Source organism: Periplaneta americana, chromosome 1, assembly GCF_040183065.1.
Source record: "Periplaneta americana isolate PAMFEO1 chromosome 1, P.americana_PAMFEO1_priV1, whole genome shotgun sequence".
In the NCBI taxonomy this organism is placed as follows: domain Eukaryota; kingdom Metazoa; phylum Arthropoda; class Insecta; order Blattodea; family Blattidae; genus Periplaneta; species Periplaneta americana.
The window spans coordinates 53,892,922-53,912,814 of record NC_091117.1 but is presented as its reverse complement, the minus strand read 5'-3'; the positions used below and the strand labels follow the sequence as shown (position 1 = coordinate 53,912,814).

At 37.1% G+C, this 19,893-nt stretch overlaps 1 protein-coding gene and 1 long non-coding RNA gene across 2 annotated transcripts in view; one reads left to right on the top strand and one right to left on the bottom strand.

The window, feature by feature from the left end:
* LOC138695891 (uncharacterized) overlaps nt 1-19,893 on the top strand; it is a 209,759-nt gene that overhangs the window by 154,035 nt on the left and 35,831 nt on the right. The gene's annotated exons all lie outside the window — the stretch shown is intronic.
* On the bottom strand, nt 396-10,741 carry LOC138708791 (uncharacterized). Its single transcript, XM_069838978.1, has 4 exons — nt 10,421-10,741; nt 5,964-6,186; nt 2,767-2,963; nt 396-495 (listed from the first exon to the last, which is right to left on the bottom strand). Exons 1-4 carry the CDS (start codon nt 10,633-10,635, stop codon nt 396-398), a joined length of 735 nt encoding a protein of 244 aa, XP_069695079.1. The 5' UTR covers nt 10,636-10,741.

The following is a 19,893-nucleotide window of genomic DNA, read 5'->3' as shown; positions in this document are numbered from 1 at the left end:
TACACAAACATGTGAACAGTTTTCTCAATCAGCGAGCATTCTTTCAAATTACTTTCTTTATTTTAGCAGTTAGTATAATAATTATGCCAGAATTATGGAACTCTAACATATGAGACTGAAATATAGGGCCAAACCTAATAGTATTAAAGACACATAATTACATATTTTATATTCAGTCAGAATGTTCGTATATTAATAGAGTTTGAAACAGTACTGTCTACTCAATATCACTTTCAATATGGATATCTTGATCATTTTAATTTTTACGGATACTTGTTCTTTGAATAGCACTGACAATGAGTGGTCTTCAATATGCACTCTACGTGCTGTAGGCACTTACTGCTCTAAATGCTTTGTACAAAATCAGTGTAGAGGGGTGTTAGAAAACCTGTTTTTCATGCTGAACTGGCTACAAACGAGCCAATATCTGAAACAGGGGATGGAAGTTCCACCCTCTCTTTGCCCTTGTCACTGTTTCGAACAGTACCAAACATCCTGCAGTAAAAGAGGTCATTTATTAAAAAAATTAATAAACAATTTCCATATTCTGACAATACTTTTTTGGTCTCAAAAGTAACGCTTCTTAGTAACATTGAATTCATCCATAGTTTCCAGCCCAAGGACAGTTCTTTCACTGTAAACCCAGAATTCTCCAATCTTCCCTATTTTCAGCCTTACTCTTTGTCTCCACCTTCGATCCATATATCTTAATGTTGTCTATTATTTGATGTCTTCTTCTGCCCCGAAGTTTCCTTCCTTTCGTCATTCCTTCCAGTGCAGCCTACAGTCTTCAGTAGGCGGATTCTTCTTAATCAGTGACAACCAATTTATTTTTCTCCTCTTGATTATTTTCAGCAATATTCTTTCTTCACCCACTCTCTCCAACACAGCTTCATTTCTTATTTTGCCCGTCCATTTCACAGGCTCTATTCTTCTCCATATTTAAAATTATGCTTGTAGTCGTTTGTCTTTACTTCGTCATAATGTCCATGTTTCTGCTTCATACAATGCCACATTCCACGTAAAGCACTTCACTAGTCTCTTAGTTCTTTTTCCAAAGATCTGCAGAAGATGCTCTTTTTCTATTAAAAGCTTCCTTGACCATTGCTATCCTCCTCTTGACTTCCTGGCAGCAGCTCATGTTACTACTTACAGTACACTCCAAGTATTTGGAGCTGTCCACTTGTTCTACTGCCTCATTTCGAATTTGCAAGTTTACCTTTAGTTTTTTCTTCCAATAACAATTATCTTCGTCTTGTTTGCATTTATCTTCATCCCCTACTGCGCACACCTATCATTTAGCTCCAGTAGCATGTCTCTTAATATCATCTCCTTCTTCTGAAAACAGTTCTTCACTAAATCCTCCAAATAGAAGAAGAATGGATAGAACGGAGAAAAATGCTCTCCGGCACCGGGACTAGAGCCCGGGTTTTCAGCTTTATGTGCTGAAGCTTTATCCATTAAGCCACACCGGATTCTAGTTCCAATGCCGAATTGAATCCTTCTCAGTTTAAGTTCTCCCTTTGGTGGCCTACCCTCATGTACTGTGTCGCAGAATATGTGACAGTGGCACATTGTCCAACACTATGTACAGAGGTGCACTCATTACGAGTGACAAAGTGGCCGGGGTCCAACGGAACAAGGCGCCGTCTTGAATCACAAAGTAATTACTTACGCATATTATTTTACAATGATGTACCGAAGTACATATATTTCCGTGCAGGAATTCTGCATTACCAATATGATGAAGAATAGGTAGGACGGAGAAAAATTCTCTCCGGCACCAGGACTAGAACCCGGGTTTTCAGCTCTATGTCGCTTTATCCACTAAGCCAAACCGTATTCTGGTTGCGATGCATGATTGAATCCTCAGTTTGTTCTACCTCTCTGTTCCCCCTTTGGTGGCCTACCCTCATGTACTGTGTCACAGAGTATGTGAGAGTGGCACAATGTCCAACACTATGTATAGAGAAGTAGCCGGGGTCCGACGGAACAAGATGACGTCTTGAATCACAACATAATTTCTTACGCATATCATATTACTATGATGTACCGAAGTACGTATGATATTTCCGTGCAGGAATTCTGCATTACCGTATGGTGAAGGATGAGTAGAACGAAGAAAAATTCTCTCCGGTGCCGGGATATACGAGCTGGTGGCTGTACAATGTATTGTGTATTGACCAAGTAGAGATGCCTTTCTCTAGCTTCTGGAGAGTTCTGCATAACATAATTAATAGTAAAGCAAAAACCAATGGCTATTAGGACATCAGTTAAATTTAGCATCGTGCATGGCACAGAACATGGGAATAAAATACATAAGTGTTGGTGTTAAGCACACCGTCCACTGTCATCACATTGTTTGAATGACTGTGAGTGTCTTACATTGCTAAGTTTTATATTTAGAGAACACTAATTATTATTATTATTATTATTATTATTATTATTATTATTATTATTATTATTATTATTATTATTATTGAGATTAGTTAAATGGTATATGAAAAGTGACCTCCAATATTCAGAGTTGATCACGTCCTGATGTACTTTTATTATTTAAAAAAATGCTATTCCAAAGGGCTTGCTTTTTCCCGTTTTGACACTGAAGTCCAAAATCTCTGACTTCTTAAACAATTCTAGTCTCTTAATCACGCTGTGCATGTCTCGACATCTTACTAATACTAGTAAATGTTCGTGGAAAAAATTGGTAGTACATTAACTTTTATCAGTTTAGAAGTTTTTAAATTACTCTTTGATAATAATTACCATGTTCTGTTTTTCACATCCTCAGCACATAGCAAGAACTGATTGAGAAACATACCTTTTTCATACAGGCGTAGCAACATCCATGAGAACTGCATCATGGCATACCCTTTCAGCTCCGTTATGGCAACTGAATTGTACAGATTGTAAAGCAGCTGTTGTAGAGATTGTTGCAAATTGCACATGTTTGTCCTTGATTCCTGAAATAAGAATGTCATTTCTTTGCTTGGATAAGTGTTTTCTATGCCGGTCAAGGCTTACTTTGTGCAATCAGCCAGAGTTTGCTTTAGAGTTATTGGCAACAGTGCTTGTTTAGTGAACTGGCCGAAGACAGAGTAGAACCTTGTTATGGACCCTTTATTGGTAGGTGTGATTGGCATTCCTGTCATTGTTGCTCTGAATAAAATGAACACTGAAAAAACAAATGGTGCAAGAAGAAAGTATAATTCATTTATTGAATGCTGAAGGGCGTACACCTACTGAAATCCGAAGTACAATGGTTGCAGTATATGTAAAGACTGTCTAAGGAAATCAGCTGTAAAGAATTGGTGTGAGCAGTTTCGTTCTGGTCGAACATCTCTACAGGCGAATCCACGACTAGAGCAGTGTTTTTTTTTTAGTGTGCAGTCATACATAGTCTGTGCAGTAATAAACCAATATGTGCATGCATAATAAAACAAATATTGTGCAGTAATAAAAGTTAAAAGACAACAACAGATACCAAGTGAAAGCAAAAGCCTTGTATTCATGGGAATTTTCCTTGCATAAGTTACACACAGTTACAATTAAGAGAAAAGTACAAGTAATGTAAACAATTTTAACATAATTATGCAAAATTGATGTAAGAAATGATAATAGAGACTGGATTAATCTTGCACAGGATAGGGATCGATGGCGGGCTTATGTGAGGGCGGCAATGAACCTCCGGGTTCCTTAAAAGCCAGTTGTAAGTAATCTGGGAGTTTATTCCTCGAGTTTATGTTGAATTCTACTGAAAATCATTACGCATAAATTCCCCTAAGCTCTTGTTCTCATCGGGCCTTGTCTCACAAGGAAACCAAATTTGCACTTGCTACAGCAATCCCTGCTGGCTGTTTACTCTCCATAATCTTTCTTTGAATTTAGAAAGTTACCAGAAGTTCTACTTACATATGAAACGAGGAGATAAACATAAAAGAGAAAGTTGTATTATTTTTTGTGATTTTTCTCTCCGAATAGTTAAAAAAACTGACCACTTTTAAAACCCCATAACATTTTAAGCTTAAACCTAATTCTGAAACTTCAAAATTCAAAGTAATGACAGATCATAGGCAGCTATATTGCAAAATAAATACTTAATTCCCCATCATCCAAGACATGATGCTGTAGCAACATTTAGATTGTTAATAAGTCACCACTGCACACCTTTATAAAACTGGAATCTTGAACCCTCCAAATTGTATCCTGTGTCGTGAAGACAATTCTACAATGAATAAGGATCACCTCTCGAGTTGTTTAGCTCTCAAGACTTCACCTTCAAGAATGCTAACTGGACTTATTGGGAAGCAAAGCAAGCAAATGGGATATATCCAAGCATTTGGGCATTAGATTACTACTGCTACTGCCACTGCATAATTTTAAATAACATATTTTTATCACTGATAAATATGGGTAGACCTAATTGTTTTATGGAATGGATTAGCTAGTGATCGTATGCGTTGCCCTTCTCTTCGCTTTCTTTACCAACAATATGTCTTTTCATAAAGAGATGTGATTTCCACACGGAATATGTGTGTCATGCCATTGGAAACAATGTCAGATATTTGTTTCCTTTATTAGGCCTACTTCCCTTCCTTTTGAAAATGAATAACATCTTCCGTAAATAGTTCTGTCATTTCATCACTAAGTTTAGATGAGATAATGCCTCTGACATCCGAAGACATTGTCAGGGCTGTCTCCCTGATTGATGACAGCTTGTGGTTTTAAAACTGGGGAAAGCTGTAAATGAGCACATATGACGTGTAAATTGTTTGGTATCTCGGGGGTTATATATTTATTTATTTATCTGTGTTTTCGTAAGTAGGCAGGTAAAACAGTGAAATTACGTCTTATTAGTTTATATTGGCCATCACTGGAAGGAGTAAGAACCATCACGACTTCACCTTTCGCCGAAGTTTCTCTAGATGGTATAACTGCCACATATTAGATACCATAGGTCGGTGCTATCTGTCGCAAATTTTATGTGAAATACTCCTTACAATTTTCAGTGTTCCTGCTAAATGTTCAATTAATGACCTATCGTAGAATGAATGAGAGAGAAACAGAGACAACTTAAATACTAGGGTTTCAGTCACTCTTTATTTTGACTTCGAACGTTTTCAGTGTTAGCTAGTGAAGTCTAGTAGGGAACGGCAAGACGTGCTTTTATGTAGGGATCTGAATTTTCGGAACAAAAAGTAATGGATCTCTATAGAAACCAAGTCTCCCAGCCCTGTTATACAGATAGTAATGCACATTCATTGTTGGAAGCTGTGACCTACTATATATATATATATATATACTATATAATCCGAGACACGACAGCCCATGAAAGATCAGCCGGCTACTAGTCTCACGTTCACATGCCGAAGCAGATGTGGACGATCACCCAACCAGAATGGAGGTGATCCCCCAGCCATTATAGCATCACGATGCTGGGTGGGCATCGGTCCCATACACTGGCCGAAATTTCATGAGAAAATTTATTCCCTCATGAGGACTCGAACCAACGCGCATTCCGTAACGCGAGTCCTAGGCAGGATGCCTTAGACCACGACGCCACGGCGCGGAACAGCTGTGACCTACTACATATCTAAAAACATGTACTGGTATCAACAGTTTCATATATATCGACTCTCATTACTGAATGGATTGAGTAACATTTTCGAAGTGTTTCCTATTAATTTAAATCCCATTATTAAATATTGCCTCAAAGCCTGCAACTACAAGCGTCGACTGTCTAAAAATTAAGGAATCTTGTAAATGTCTTTCTATTTATTTTAATCACATCATGAGGCTAGTGAGATAACAGCAGTTCTATAAAGAAGCGATTTTGTATTATACACTGATCTTAGTCTGAAGGTTGCTGCATAATCCAGCAGTCATTTGAGGGACGTAAAAGATGTTGTGGCCACCCCGGAAGAAGATGCTGTGTTGCAAAACTGAGGCAAAGGAAAATTTACCTGCATGATGTCTTTGATATTTGTGAAGAGTCCTTTCCCTAGAAGCGGTGATCTTTTTTCACGGAATTTGTGAGATACAAAGAGATAGTGAATACTGTCCATAAGGCCGCGTATTGAAGAAGGTTGATGTGACACCACCCAGGTTGCAAAGTTTTCCAAGGTATGTCGCTCGAGCCGCCACTTCCCCTGCTCAGTCGCGTTGTCATATCCTCGTCTGATATACCTGCAAAAATTCATGTTTCTTCTGTTTTGTTAAAGTTCTTTATTTGTATTTTTTGGTAGGTTATTTTACGACGCTTTATCAACATCTAGGTTATTTAGCGTCTGAATGAGATGAAGGTGATAATGCCGGTGAAATGAGTCCGGGATCCAACACCGAAAGTTACCCAGCATTTGCTCATATTGGGTTGAGGGAAAACCCCGGAAAAAACCTCAACCAGGTAACTTGCCCCGACAGGGAATCGAACCCGGGCCACCTCGTTTCACGGTTAGACATGCTAACCGAAAGTTCTTTATTAACAATCCTTTGAAAATGAATTAATGATTCAGAACTGCCATGAGATAACACTATCTTTTTAAATAATCCTTACATATTCTAAATCCAAATCATGAAGAAATCGGTTCAAAGTGGCGCTTGAACATTTAATTTGTGTAATCATATTTACCCTTCCCAAAGTCATGTTCAAAATGTGTGGAATGTCTTTTTTCAAGAATAAGAAATGTACAATAGAATGTACTGTACTCAACAAACAATATGACAAATTATGATGTAGTTCCAACTGAGATTTCGGAAAACCCCTCCATGAAAAGCAACACTGTTAGCTTGAGAGAAACGAGCATTTGATACTGGCAGCATCGACAACAGATCTGGAAATCATTGACCAGTCAAGAGATTCAATTCATATGCTAGAGTTGCCGAATACATCAAACGTAAATTGATAGGAAAGCAGGCATCAGAACTCGGAATACCAAGTTGAGTAATGCGTCATTACATGAGAAATAATTTATTGGTGAAACTATTTGGACCCGTTTCCGTCAATGAATTTAGAGATGCTTATATGAAAAAACATACCATGGCCTCCTCATAGACCCGATTTGACCACACGAAACAGCAACATATGGGGATACATTAAAGAGATAGTGGCTGCAAATTGCTACAAAACTAATAATGATGAACTACTAGCTGCCTTCTTGAAACGTATCCAACACTGCAGTGACAAAAACAGAGTTCAGATTGACCGGTTACATATATTTATGTAGCGGTACGGTGACTTCTTGCCCACTCTGCTGTCCCTACAGAAGGGAGATAAATCTGTACTACGCCGTGAATCGAACCTGTGTCCGATAATTTTGCAACTGTAAACCTACTGCTTGAGTGACAGCTGAGGATTAAAAGAATAAAACTTGTTTTGCTGTTATACTCGTATTAAAGTCAACAAACATTTATATTGTATTATTTTATTACAATATTGTTGTAGACAGATTCTGATAATGATTTGGCTATTATCAAATTATTATCGTAATCTGCCACTACTCTCTGTTGCTGTTGGCATTACTACTGCTACTACTACTGTTGCTGCTGCTGCTACCACTGCTGCTATAGTTACTGCTACCATAGGAATTGTGGGCCCTCCCACAAATATTAGGACCCTCTCTCCTTGCCAATATTTTAATTCCATGTAAAATAAAGTTTTGTGAATATTTTGCCTCCCTCTCTCTAAAAATATCTAAAAATCGGGCCAGAACCCCCTGGCGCCTAAGCCCCCACTCGAGTGGTGTATGTCCCCCCTATTGGCATCCCTGGCAGCTACTACTATTACTATTACTCTACTACTACTATTATTATTATTATTATTATTATTATTATTATTATTATTATTATTATTATTATTATTATTTATTCTCGCCCTCTTATTTATTCGACCGTTTCCATACTCTCTTTCGCTATCATAATATTAATACTCGATCAAAATGCGTTAACACGCTGGAAATTCCACTTCACACTTCATCTCTGTATTCCTCATCCTTCACTGTTGCTACTTCTCGTCACTGGAAATCTCTGCCGCCTGAAGTCAAGGGCTGCTGACTGTTACTGTATGACACATTTAATTACAGGAAATTACAAAGATTTCGTTGAATCTTCAGTTCTATATGTATACTGCCTACACTCACACGAAACCTTGAATATGAAAAACAATGACAGTACGTCAAGTACAACGACCCTTCAACAACATACCTATGTTTTCAAATTGCAATAATCGCACACAACATATATTTGACATAAACTAGGGCCTGCTATTCTATAGTTAATAAATTACAAATAGAACTGAAACAAAAACATTATATTAATTAAAATAATAAGTAAAAACACAGTTACAATTATAATAAATTACATTCTTAAGTGAATAAAAACGAACTATATAATTGAATGTTGTAACAAAATATGCAACAAATATCAATATTGCTTAGTCTAATATTTACGCAATACAAATCATCTATTAAAATTACATCAGCTCATTACACGCATAATGATGAGACAAGTTTTTTGTCTAAAAAGTTCACATTATGTACAATTATAGATATTTTATAATTTTAACCTATATCTATGTATTATATTATTTTCATATTCAAAGGTAGGACAATAACCAAATGTAACCATTATTTTTAACTATTTTCGTTGCAAAAGTAGGTCATTATTTGACACTTTTCTATTGCAAAAGTTCGCCTTTATTGTTAAATAAAATTGAAAACACATTGCTATATTATTTTACTGTTAGCAACGTGTTAAGAAGTGTTTTATACCACACTTCTATAACACACTTTCCTATATTTCCTTGGTAACGATTCTGTATACAATCAAGTAGGTTTGATCGACTTAAATGAACTACAAATTATTATAAATTTATTTTTCTACATTTTGAAAGTAATTTTCGTTAAATTGACGAAACGTAGATAAAATATTGTAGCCAACACGTTAAAAAATGAGCCTTAATATCTCGCGGATCTTAAAACATTTTCTCCGGTCGTGTTTTAACTTGACCGTCTCGTTACTAAAGCTTTACTTTTGTAACTAGTTGTCTAAATAATTATATTCCATTTTAAATTATTGTTTGATTTGATTGTTAATTATTCACAAGTATTTGCTAAACATTATTGTGACCAAATATTCGATATGTACATACATTTAGATATTGTAGATAATGCCTCAAGATGTCAATCGGCGAAAACGTTCGCATATGATATAGAATACAATAACAAATTATTATATGTTATGATTGTAAAACTTAGATAAGTAATTAGACGGTAACTTATTTAATTGATCAAGTATTATAACTTGTTCATACCATAATCTACTGTACCTTGTTTATTTACATATTTCGCTGCTGTTGAAACAAAAAAGTTTCTTTTGTGTATGTTCAGTTATATTTCTGTGGTGTTCAAGCCAAAATTATGAAATTTACTTTCTCATGTTATCAATGCTATTGTTAGAATAAATTAGTACTTAGTATTCAGCGGGCCCCAACCAGCACAAAATGACATTATCTCGTAAACTGTTATTTTGCGGACCCATGCTTATTTGACATTTTTTCCTTCTCTCCGTTTTTACCTCTCGTCCCTAAATTTTTTACCATAATTTTTAAAACACTGTTCTTTACTTGCCGATTTTCTTGAGTAGATGTTAGAAATTATTGAACTATCGGGATTGGTATTCTATGTGAATTCAACCCAGTGGCGTAGCCAGACTAATTATTTTGGGTGGGCCAGATATTTAGAAAGTACCTGACCCATCTCCTGACAATGCCGCTGCCATCAACTTTCTTGACACTCATTCTCGGAAGTCTTATTTAATAACATGCAAAATTATGATAAACAATTATGCAAGGCATACCTATACAAACACTTCATTAAGGTGAACTGGAGCTGTCGAGATTTCCTAGCAACGAATCTGTCGATCGCTGATGATGGATCCTTCAACAAATCCCAACTTTTCTTCCTCTCAATGGATAGAATTGCTAGATTACAAAGCCTCGTACCTGACATGATGTCGAATTTTTCTTCGTTTCTGAGCTTTGAAAAGTTTTATATCATTGCCTTAATGAAGGACGAACATTTACTAATATCCATTTTTGGAGACTGAGGTGCTTCCGAAATGAATTTGCAAGAGCAAGAATATCGTCTAAACATATCAAATAAAATAAGGTGTCATATTTTTCTAGCTGATGTAACAATTCAGTAGCCTCCACAGCTTCCTTCTTTTTTACCGCTGCCAAACAATTTTTAGACCCAATCCAACACAATTAAATTTGCTCTTGAAGAAATGAACGCATTTTTTGCTTCTTACCTTAATTAATGCTATCGACTGTAACTATTGCTACGTCACTGATTCAACCGTAATCAAAGTACAGGTATATTGCTTACATGGCAGGTTCTCCTAATGAACAGAACACGGAAGTCACCTTTTCAGCTGTAAGTCTTTGATGTCAATGTGGCTCATATATTCTGTAAGTTTCTCGAGTCTGTATTGGAGACGCATTTCCTGCGGCAGATCGTGCATTAGGGTGTTAATCATGGATGCGGTCATGGCGTGCTGCTCCCTCAGTTTGTCTAGCTGGCGTGTCACCTCCCCGATGCTCTCCAGCACTTTCCTTTCTTTTCCATCAATCCCATCCATACCTGGTGAATTGTCGGGTTCTGAAAAATATCCGATTAGTATACATTACATTCAACGTTCCTATTTTGGTCTTGTGATTAACTTCATTTTACAAATACAAGCTGTTGGCATGACTGTGTTACAAACGTTTAGTGTTGGTAGAGGATGCCACAACGAACATTTTGGCATGAGGAGTCTGTGTTCGGAAATGTGCCGTTTAATTGTTATGTTATAAGTTGACTTCAGATTTGTAGGTGCTTAATAATCATCCTTAAGACTCTAAAATTATTCAAATAGGCAGTAAAAATACAATGAAAGAGTAATGGAACGGAGAAAAATTCTCTCCGGCGCCGAGATTTGAACCCGGGTTTTTAGCTCTACGTGCTGACGCTTTATCCGCTAAGCCACACCGGATTCCACCCCGGCGTCTGACAGAATCGTCTCAGTTTTAAGTTCCAACTCTTGGGTTCCCTCTAGTGGCCGCCCTCTGCACTACGTCATAGATATCTATGAACCTAGGACCGAAGTCCACACATGTGCTGAGGTGCAGTCGTAATGAGTGACTAGTTGGCCGGGATCCGACGGAATAAGCGCCGTCTTAAATCACGAAGTGATTTACGCATATCATATATATTATTTTAATGTACCGAAGTACATATGATATTTTCTATGCATATATTCTGCGTCATCATACGATGAAAGAGTAATGGAACGGAGAAAAATTCTCTCCGGCGCCGGGATTTGAACCCGGGTTTTCAGCTCTACGTGCTGACGCTTTATCCACTAAGCCACACCGGATTCCACCATGGCGTCGGACAGAATCGTCTCAGTTTTAAGTTCCAACTCTTGGATTCCCTCTAGTGGCCACCCTCTGCACTACGTCATAGATATCTATGAACCTAGGACCGAAGTCCACACATGTGCTAATGTGCACTCGTAATGAGTGCTGAAAACCCGGCGCCGGAGAGAATTTTTCTCCGTTCCATTACTCTTTCATCGTATGATGACGCAGAATATCTGCATGGAAAATATCATATGTACTTCGGTACATTAAAATAATATATATATATATATATATATATATATATATATATATATATATATATATATGCGTAAATCACTTCGTGATTTAAGACGGCGCTTATTCCGTCGGATCCCGGCCAACTAGTCACGCATTACGAGTGCACCTCAGCACATGTGTGGACTTCGGTCCTAGGTTCATAGATATCTATGACGTAGTGCAGAGGACGGCCACTAGAGGGAACCCAAGAGTTGGAACTTAAAACTGAGACGATTCTGTCCGACGCCGGGGTGGAATCCGGTGTGGCTTAGTGGATAAAGTGTCAGCACGTAGAGCTGAAAACCCGGGTTCAAATCCCGGCGCCGGAGAGAATTTTTCTCCGTTCCATTACTCTTTCATCGTATGATGACGCAGAATATCTGCATGGAAAATATCATATGTACTTCGGTACATTAAAATAATATATATGATATGCGTAAATCACTTCGTGATTTAAGACGGCGCTTATTCTGTCGGATCCCGGCCAACTAGTCACTCATTACGAGTGCACCTCAGCACATGTGTGGACTTCGGTCCTAGGTTCATAGATATCTATGACGTAGTGCAGAGGGCGGCCACTAGAGGGAACCCAAGAGTTGGAACTTAAAACTGAGACGATTCTGTCCGACGCCGGAGTGGAATCCGATGTGGCTTAGTGGATAAAGCGTCAGCACGTAGAGCTGAAAACCGGGGTTCAAATCCCGGCGCCGGAGAGAATTTTTCTCCGTTCCATTACTCTTTCATCGTATGATTACGCAGAATATCTGCATGGAAAATATCATATGTACTTCGGTATATTAAAATAATATATATGATATGCGTAAATCACTTCGTGATTTAAGACGGCGCTTATTCCGTCGGATCCCGGCCAACTAGTCACTCATTACGAGTGCACCTCAGCACATGTGTGTACTTCGGTCCTAGGTTCATAGATATCTATGACGTAGTGCAGAGGGCGGCCACTAGAGGGAACCCAAGAGTTGGAACTTAAAACTGAGATGATTCTGTCCGACGCCGGGGTGGAATCCGGTGTGGCTTAGTGGATAAAGCGTCAGCACGTAGAGCTGAAAACCCGGGTTCAAATCCCGGCGCCGGAGAGAATTTTTTTCCGTTCCATTACTCTTTCATCGTATGATGACGCAGAATATCTGCATGGAAAATATCATATGTACTTCGGTACATTAAAATAATACTAAAAATACAGTTTTAGTCCCCTAAAAATACAATCTAAGACAGTTAAAAATACAATTTTATATACTTAAAATGTGTTTCTATCGGCTCAAAACTATACTAACCACAAAAGGGCATTTAATTACTGAGTATTGAGAGGAGTACGTCAAGGATGCCCTTTATCGCTTACGCTGTTCAACATCTACTTGGAGGATTTAGTGAAGAACTGTTTTCAGAATATGGGAGGAGTGATAGTAGGAGGTAGAAGAATGAAGTGCATCAGATTTGCTGCTGATATGCTATTTTTAGCAGAAGAGGAGTTGATACTAATTGTAAGGGATATGCTACTGGAGCTAAATGACAGTGTGAGCAGTATGGGATAAAGATAAATCTAAACAAGACGAAGACCATCGTCATAGGAAGAAAAATAAAGAAGGTAAACTTGCGTATTCTAAGTGAGGAAGTAGAGCAAGTGGACAGCTTCAAAGACTTTGGGTGTACTATAAACAGTAAGTAACATGAGCTGCTGCCAGGAAGTCAAAAGAGAATAGCAATGGCAAAGGAAGCTTTTAATAGAAAAAGGAGCATCTTCTGCGGACCTCTGGAAAAAGAACTAGGGAACAGACTAGTGAAGTGCTTTATAGTTTTCTGCCTAAGGTCAGGTCATTCACTGCAAGCCCAGCATTCTCAAATCTTTCCCATTTTATACCTTTTAGTCTTCGCATACAATCCAAATATTTTAATGTCGTCTATCATCTGATATTCTGAACTATTCTCCCGTTCACTATTTCTCTCAGTGCATCCTTCAGTAGGCACTTTCTTCTCAGCCAGTGACCCAAGTAATTCCTTTTTTTCTTCCTAATGATTTCCAGCATTATTCTTTCTTCACCCACTCTTTCCTACACAGCTTCATTTCTTATTCTATCTACTCATTTCACGCTCTATTCTTCTCCATATCCACATTTCTAGTCGTTACTCTTCACTTCGTTATAATGTCCATGTTTCTGGTCCATATAATGTCACACTCCACATAAAGCACTTCACTAGTCTCTTCTTTAGGTCGTTTTCCAGAAGTTCACAAAAGATGCTCCTTTTTCTATTGGAAATTTCCTTTTCCATTGCTATCCTCCTTTTGACATCCTGGCATCAGCTCATGTTACTACTTATATTAGGCCTACATTCCAAGTATTTTATGCTTTCAAGTTGTTCTACTGCCTGATTTCGAATTCTCACCTTTACTTTCTTCATTTTTCTTCCGATAACCGTGATCTTCATCTTGTTTGCTTTTATTTTCATTCCATGCTGCTCTCATAATTAGCATTCCAATATATAAGGTTTTCTCTAACATTCCTGTTGTGTAACTTCGCCTTTTCTTAGACAACTATTTTATCAGCGGAAAAAGTTCCTCCAGTGATACGGAAGTAAATGCATGCATATTTAAATCTAGCAATATTTGTCATGCTGATTTCTTTAGGGAGAAGTGCATCCTCCACAGTCCTACTGCATGTTCAAGTGGTCAATAAAACTATCAACTTTCCAGGAATTTCTTCATTCCTACAACCAAACTATTACAAGGCCTTTGAACCAAACCTACTTTATGATATTCAGAACTTTCTCTTCCATTGCTACACGAAAAAATGTAGCCTAGTACAAAACAAAATAGAAATAGGTATTTTAGGTTATAAAACCTTAAAGTAGGTCACAATGGGCAAAATAGTCATTTTAGGCATCAGAAAAACTCTTCAAACGCTCATATTTCCTATAAAGGATGAAGATATTTAACTAATTATAGTTTATCTATACAGAAAAAGATAGGCATTTATCCTCAAATTCGAGGTTCAGTTATAAGCCATTAAAACGATTAATATCATGTTGCCATGTTATCCTGCACCAGGGCAACCTTTTGGTACTATATCTTATGGTTAGGTTGTTAACATTTAAGCACTTTTGACTAGCACGTAGACGTAATTAGGGTTTTGCACGTCGTTAGCTACGGTTTGCAGATGTACATAGTGTGCAGTCGAAAGTGTTGCCTACCAGAATGATCCGTAGGCGGTACGTTTTATTTTTTGACAAAACAAATTTTATAAATAAGTTATTTTGTAGGATTTATTTGCATAAGATGTTCAAAACAGCCAAGGTTATTCTGCACACAGTACTACACGCCTACGCACGCTTTCTCACCCTCTTCCTAGTATGAGGGGTGTGACATCTTCACTTACTGCTCTGATTCTTCCGACAAGATCATTCTTTTTTGCTGTTATTTATACTCGCTTTAATATCTCTGGTCATATCTCGAGGTAATCTTTTGGGTGAAATCCGAAGGCTTGTGTATTATTGTTGAGACTGGTTCTATTGTTGTGAACTAGATGGCGTCTGTAGATATGAGGCTATCAAATGCAAAACTCGCCTTATCCAGGTAAAATTATTTGTCAGAAAACAGGAAAAACTGTTGTGGATATGGACAGTTTTGTATTTGATAGTTTTCTGAGCTCTATGGAATAGGAATTAGACAAGATTTTGCACACACCGACTGTATCAGTAGATAGAGAGCTGCAAGGAGTACAACCTCCCATATGTAACTATCTTTTTTTTTTTTTTTTTTTTGATAAGGCGAGTTTTGCACTTGATAGCCTCATACAGGGTGATTCAGATCACCCGTAACAGTCATTTATTTCGGAAACTAATGCATTAAAACTTCCGAGAAAAAAATATTTATTACTAAACCACATGTAAACTTTCACTTGAGCTTAATTTCATCAATCAGCTCTAACAGGAAGTAGGGTCAGTGACGTATCACTTTAAAATTTCAAATGGGAGTATGGGTCAAATAGGGTACCATTTGATAGAGCTCTTCAAAACAAACAACTTTCATAGGAAACGTTTTTATTCATTCCTATTTTTTCAATGAGAAAACGTACGAAAAGGCAATAGGTGATTCGGACTGTCCCACAATAAGAGATGGCATAAAACAGCGAATCCGGGAGACCTGCCAGTCACTTGACCACGCCGAAATGTTACGAGTCACTGACAGTGTTAGAACATGAGTATGGGTGTATACTGCTCAGAACGGCAGACAGTTTGAACATTTATAAAAATTAATGGAATTGTCCAGTCTTTCAGTAAAATGTCAACATTAATTGTCTTGTTTACATTTTCATCTTTTAACATTTCTCAATATTGATGCATTATCTTTTTGTACGTTTTCTCATTGAAAGAGTAGGAATTGGTAAAAACGTTTCCTATGAAAGTTGTTTGTTTTGAAGAGCTCTATCAAATGATACCTTATTTGACCCGAACTCCCATTTGAAATTTTAAAGTGATACGCCACTGACCCTACTTCCTGTTAGAGCTGATTAATGAAATCAAGCTCAAGTGAAAGTTCACATGTGGTTTAGTAATAAATATTTTTGTCTCGAAAATTTTAATGCACTAGATTCCGAAATAAATGACTTACGTGTGGTCCGAATCACCTATTGCCTTTTCGTACGTTTTCTCATTGAAAAAATAGAAATGAATAAAAACGTCTCCTATGAAAGTTGTTTGTTTTGAAGAGCTCTATCAAATGGTACCCTATTTGACCCATACTCCCATTTGAAATTTTAAAGTGATACGCCACTGACCCTACTTCCTGTTAGAGCTGATTGATGAAATTAAGCTCAAGTGAAAGTTCACATGTGGTTTAGTAATAAATATTTTTGTCTCGAAAATTTTAATGCACTAGATTCCGAAATAAATGACTTACGTGTGGTCCGAATCACCTATTGCCTTTTCGTACGTTTTCTCATTGAAAAAATAGAAATGAATAAAAACGTCTCCTATGAAAGTTGTTTGTTTTGAAGAGCTCTATCAAATGGTACCCTATTTGACCCATACTCCCATTTGAAATTTTAAAGTGATACGCCACTGACCCTACTTCCTGTTAGAGCTGATTGATGAAATTAAGCTCAAGTGAAAGTTTACATGTGGTTTAGTGATAAATATTTTTTTCTCGAAAGTTTTAATGCATTAGTTTCCGAAATAAATTAGTGTTACGGGTGGTCTGAATCACCCTGTATATTACTGATCTATTATGGATATGATTTTTTTTGATGACGACAAAAATTGTTAATAAGTTACATGCATTGGTTGATGTGCTGATAAATTTTGATTATAATATGAGGTCCATTGGAAGTCGGCTCTTGATTCTTGTGGGAAATGTGGACTTTCTTCTGAGAGAGTAGCGGACAGCGCCTGGAACATTTTCTAGGTTGTTATAGAACTTCTTAGCTTGTGAGTGAATAAACTGTTTGATTGTGTTAATATCAGTTTCTCTGTGTAGTTGGCTGTTACGGACAAACCAGGAAGAATTTAATATGATGATGATGATAATAATAATAATAATAATAATAATAATAATAATAATAACAATAATAGCGGTAATAATAGTAATAATGATATAATAATGCATCTTAAGAATTAACCGTATAGAACTAATGCTAATTAAATTATAATTCACTCTATTACTGTAGAGATGGTAATCACGACAAATGCGAAATATGCCCAAATGCTGTCAAAATAAGTAATCTTATGCTTAAAAGCACGTTAAGTGTATTAGTACAGGTTTTTAATCAGCGATAAAATGCAAAATTGAATACAAATTGCGAAATGTGTGTGCTTCTGCGAAATAAGAGCGAAATTACATTTTATGAGATATTTTTGTGTGTGTGTGTTTTTTTTTTTTTTTTTTTTTTTTTTTTTTGCAATAACTCTTCATCTTTCTTATAAAATTAGGATAAAATGCTGTTCAATCCACTACCCTTCCATCTTCTTTTTTGGATGGCCCAAGAAGCTTCTCGTCCCACATGGAGAGTTGTCTCTTGCGATTTTTACAAGCTTTCCATCTTCCATTCGGTTAATATGATCATGCCAGTCTTGTCTATGTCGAAGTACCCAGTGGCCAGTCTGTTGGATGTTACAAGTTTCACGAATTACCCGACTTCGTTCCTGATCGAATAATGTTTTACCAGTTATTCTTCTCAACACCTTCATTTCTGTTGTCTCGAGTAGTAGTTCTGTTCTTTTAGTGTCAGATCGTGATTCACAAGCATATGTTAAAATTGGCCTTATAACTGACTTATATACTCTACATTTTACCTCTTGACGTAGATATTTATTATTTCATATATTATTATTTAGTGCAATAATTCCTATGTGCGAAATATAAAATTGTTCAGTAGGAAGGAAAAACATTTATTCATTCTATGTCAGTGGTACATAGGAGATTGTGAATTCTTATATTTTCGAAAGAAAATAATGTAATTACATATAGGAGATTTTATTATTTGCTGTATCACTATTTAAGATATTTAATAGAGCAAAAATCTGAAAATCGATAAATATGTCACATAGGAGTTATTGCAGGAACAACGACAATATGTTCCTTTACTTATTTATTTATTAATGCAATTACTGCAGTTAATCAATTAAAGAATAATTGAAGAGTGTGATCCCAAAACGTGCTAAGTCCATTTTCATGAAAGGACTGTGCTAGTTTTTTTTTATCCACAGACTGAGCAAGCTTTCAAGTGATATGCATAATAACACAACCTTTTAGACAAAGATTGGTGTTGATTTAGGAAGAAAACAAGCTTAAAATATAATTGTAGAGGTCTAAAATATAATCATGTAATGTATAAATCATAAAAATGGCCAAATGAACTGAGCGAGTTTTTGGATCACACTCTTCAATTATCTGGCAAAAATTGTTACAAATTAGAGAGCTCCATGCAGCTGGTTTAGCATAATTCAGCGCTGGAGTGAGTGATGAGTAGATAGGTCTTTAAAGTTTTGGCTCAGAGAACTTGAGTATTAAGGAATTTAGGATGAATGAACACAGATGTTCATGTGTCAACATTTTGCAAGCAAGCAGTAGACGTGAAGAGCTGCAGTAGAATCCAAAGTGCGACACTGTCCAGTTGGGTATTAGCCTGGCACTACAGTTGTTCGAGTTAGGTACTTGTAATTTGTTGTATAGTGGTCTGAACCAATATTCAACTGCCGGTCTTACCTAATTTATTCCGCAGGTCTTGGATTTCTTCGATAATCTCTCGTCCCTTAAAAATAACAGATATTACGGTGCCCAGAATGAACCCGGTCGTATCATGGTGTTCCAGGATCACTACCACGATAACACACCACCCGATAACACAACCTGTACCCTTGCGGATCAACATGTTTCTGAGTGTCCTGAGAATAATGAATTTCATACCACTGCATCAGCTATGTGAATACCGGAAACTGAACAGACACACGTAGTCTACTTCCTCAGAGGGACCTTCAAATTCGATATAATGTATTTCCTGAATACAACATCGGTGCTGTGAAGTCCCTTTGTAATTGCCATGCTATTAATATCTACCAGGCAGCGTCTGTAGCTCAAGCGCAAACACGCTGATCTTCCATCTAGGCAGCCCGGGTTCATTTCCGGCTAACTCGTGGTGGAATTTGTGGTGGGCAAAGCAGATCTTGCAGTGGGATTTTATCGGGTTTAATCCCACTTTTGTCTGTCATTCCATTAACAATATCCACCATTTTTTCATTTTATTTGTCATCTGGAATAATTGAAAATAGGCTGTGGTGAAAGCTTGGGTGTACGGTTTTTGATGCTGATATAGAAAGCTATTGGGGATACGGAATCTGGGGCTTATCAGACTGATTCTCACCTGGTAATAAGTTTGCTTCTACTGTGAGTTTGTGATGGTTTGACAACTGTTTGAAACCTGTTCCAGCCTCCAGCGTTTGATCAGCAATGATCGGTTTGAGACTAATATTGAAGATGTAATTAAATTTATAATAATCTATAGAGATAGGCACGGAAACGTAAAACATTAATGAAAAAAGTGCGTTTGTGTCAGTCCAGTGGATAAATGTGCAGCACACCTATCTTAGTGTGCATGCGTCAATTGTGATTTGAGATCGGTTTGCACTTGATTCGCAAATCAATTCTGACTGGCAGGAATTGGTTTGTGACGGTTTGATACGCTGTAAGAACGCGCGAATTTTAGTCA

Coding starts and splice junctions, on each gene's coding strand:
- LOC138708791 (XM_069838978.1), bottom strand. CDS start 10,635: ATGGATGGGATTGATGGAAAAGAAAGGAAAGTGCTGGAGAGCATCGGG. Junction 2,964..5,963: donor ATATCAAAGACATCATGCAG/GTAAATTTTCCT, acceptor TTCTTATTTCAG/GAATCAAGGACAAACATGTG. Junction 496..2,766: donor GATGTGAAAAACAGAACATG/GTAATTATTATC, acceptor CTTTTACTGCAG/GATGTTTGGTACTGTTCGAA.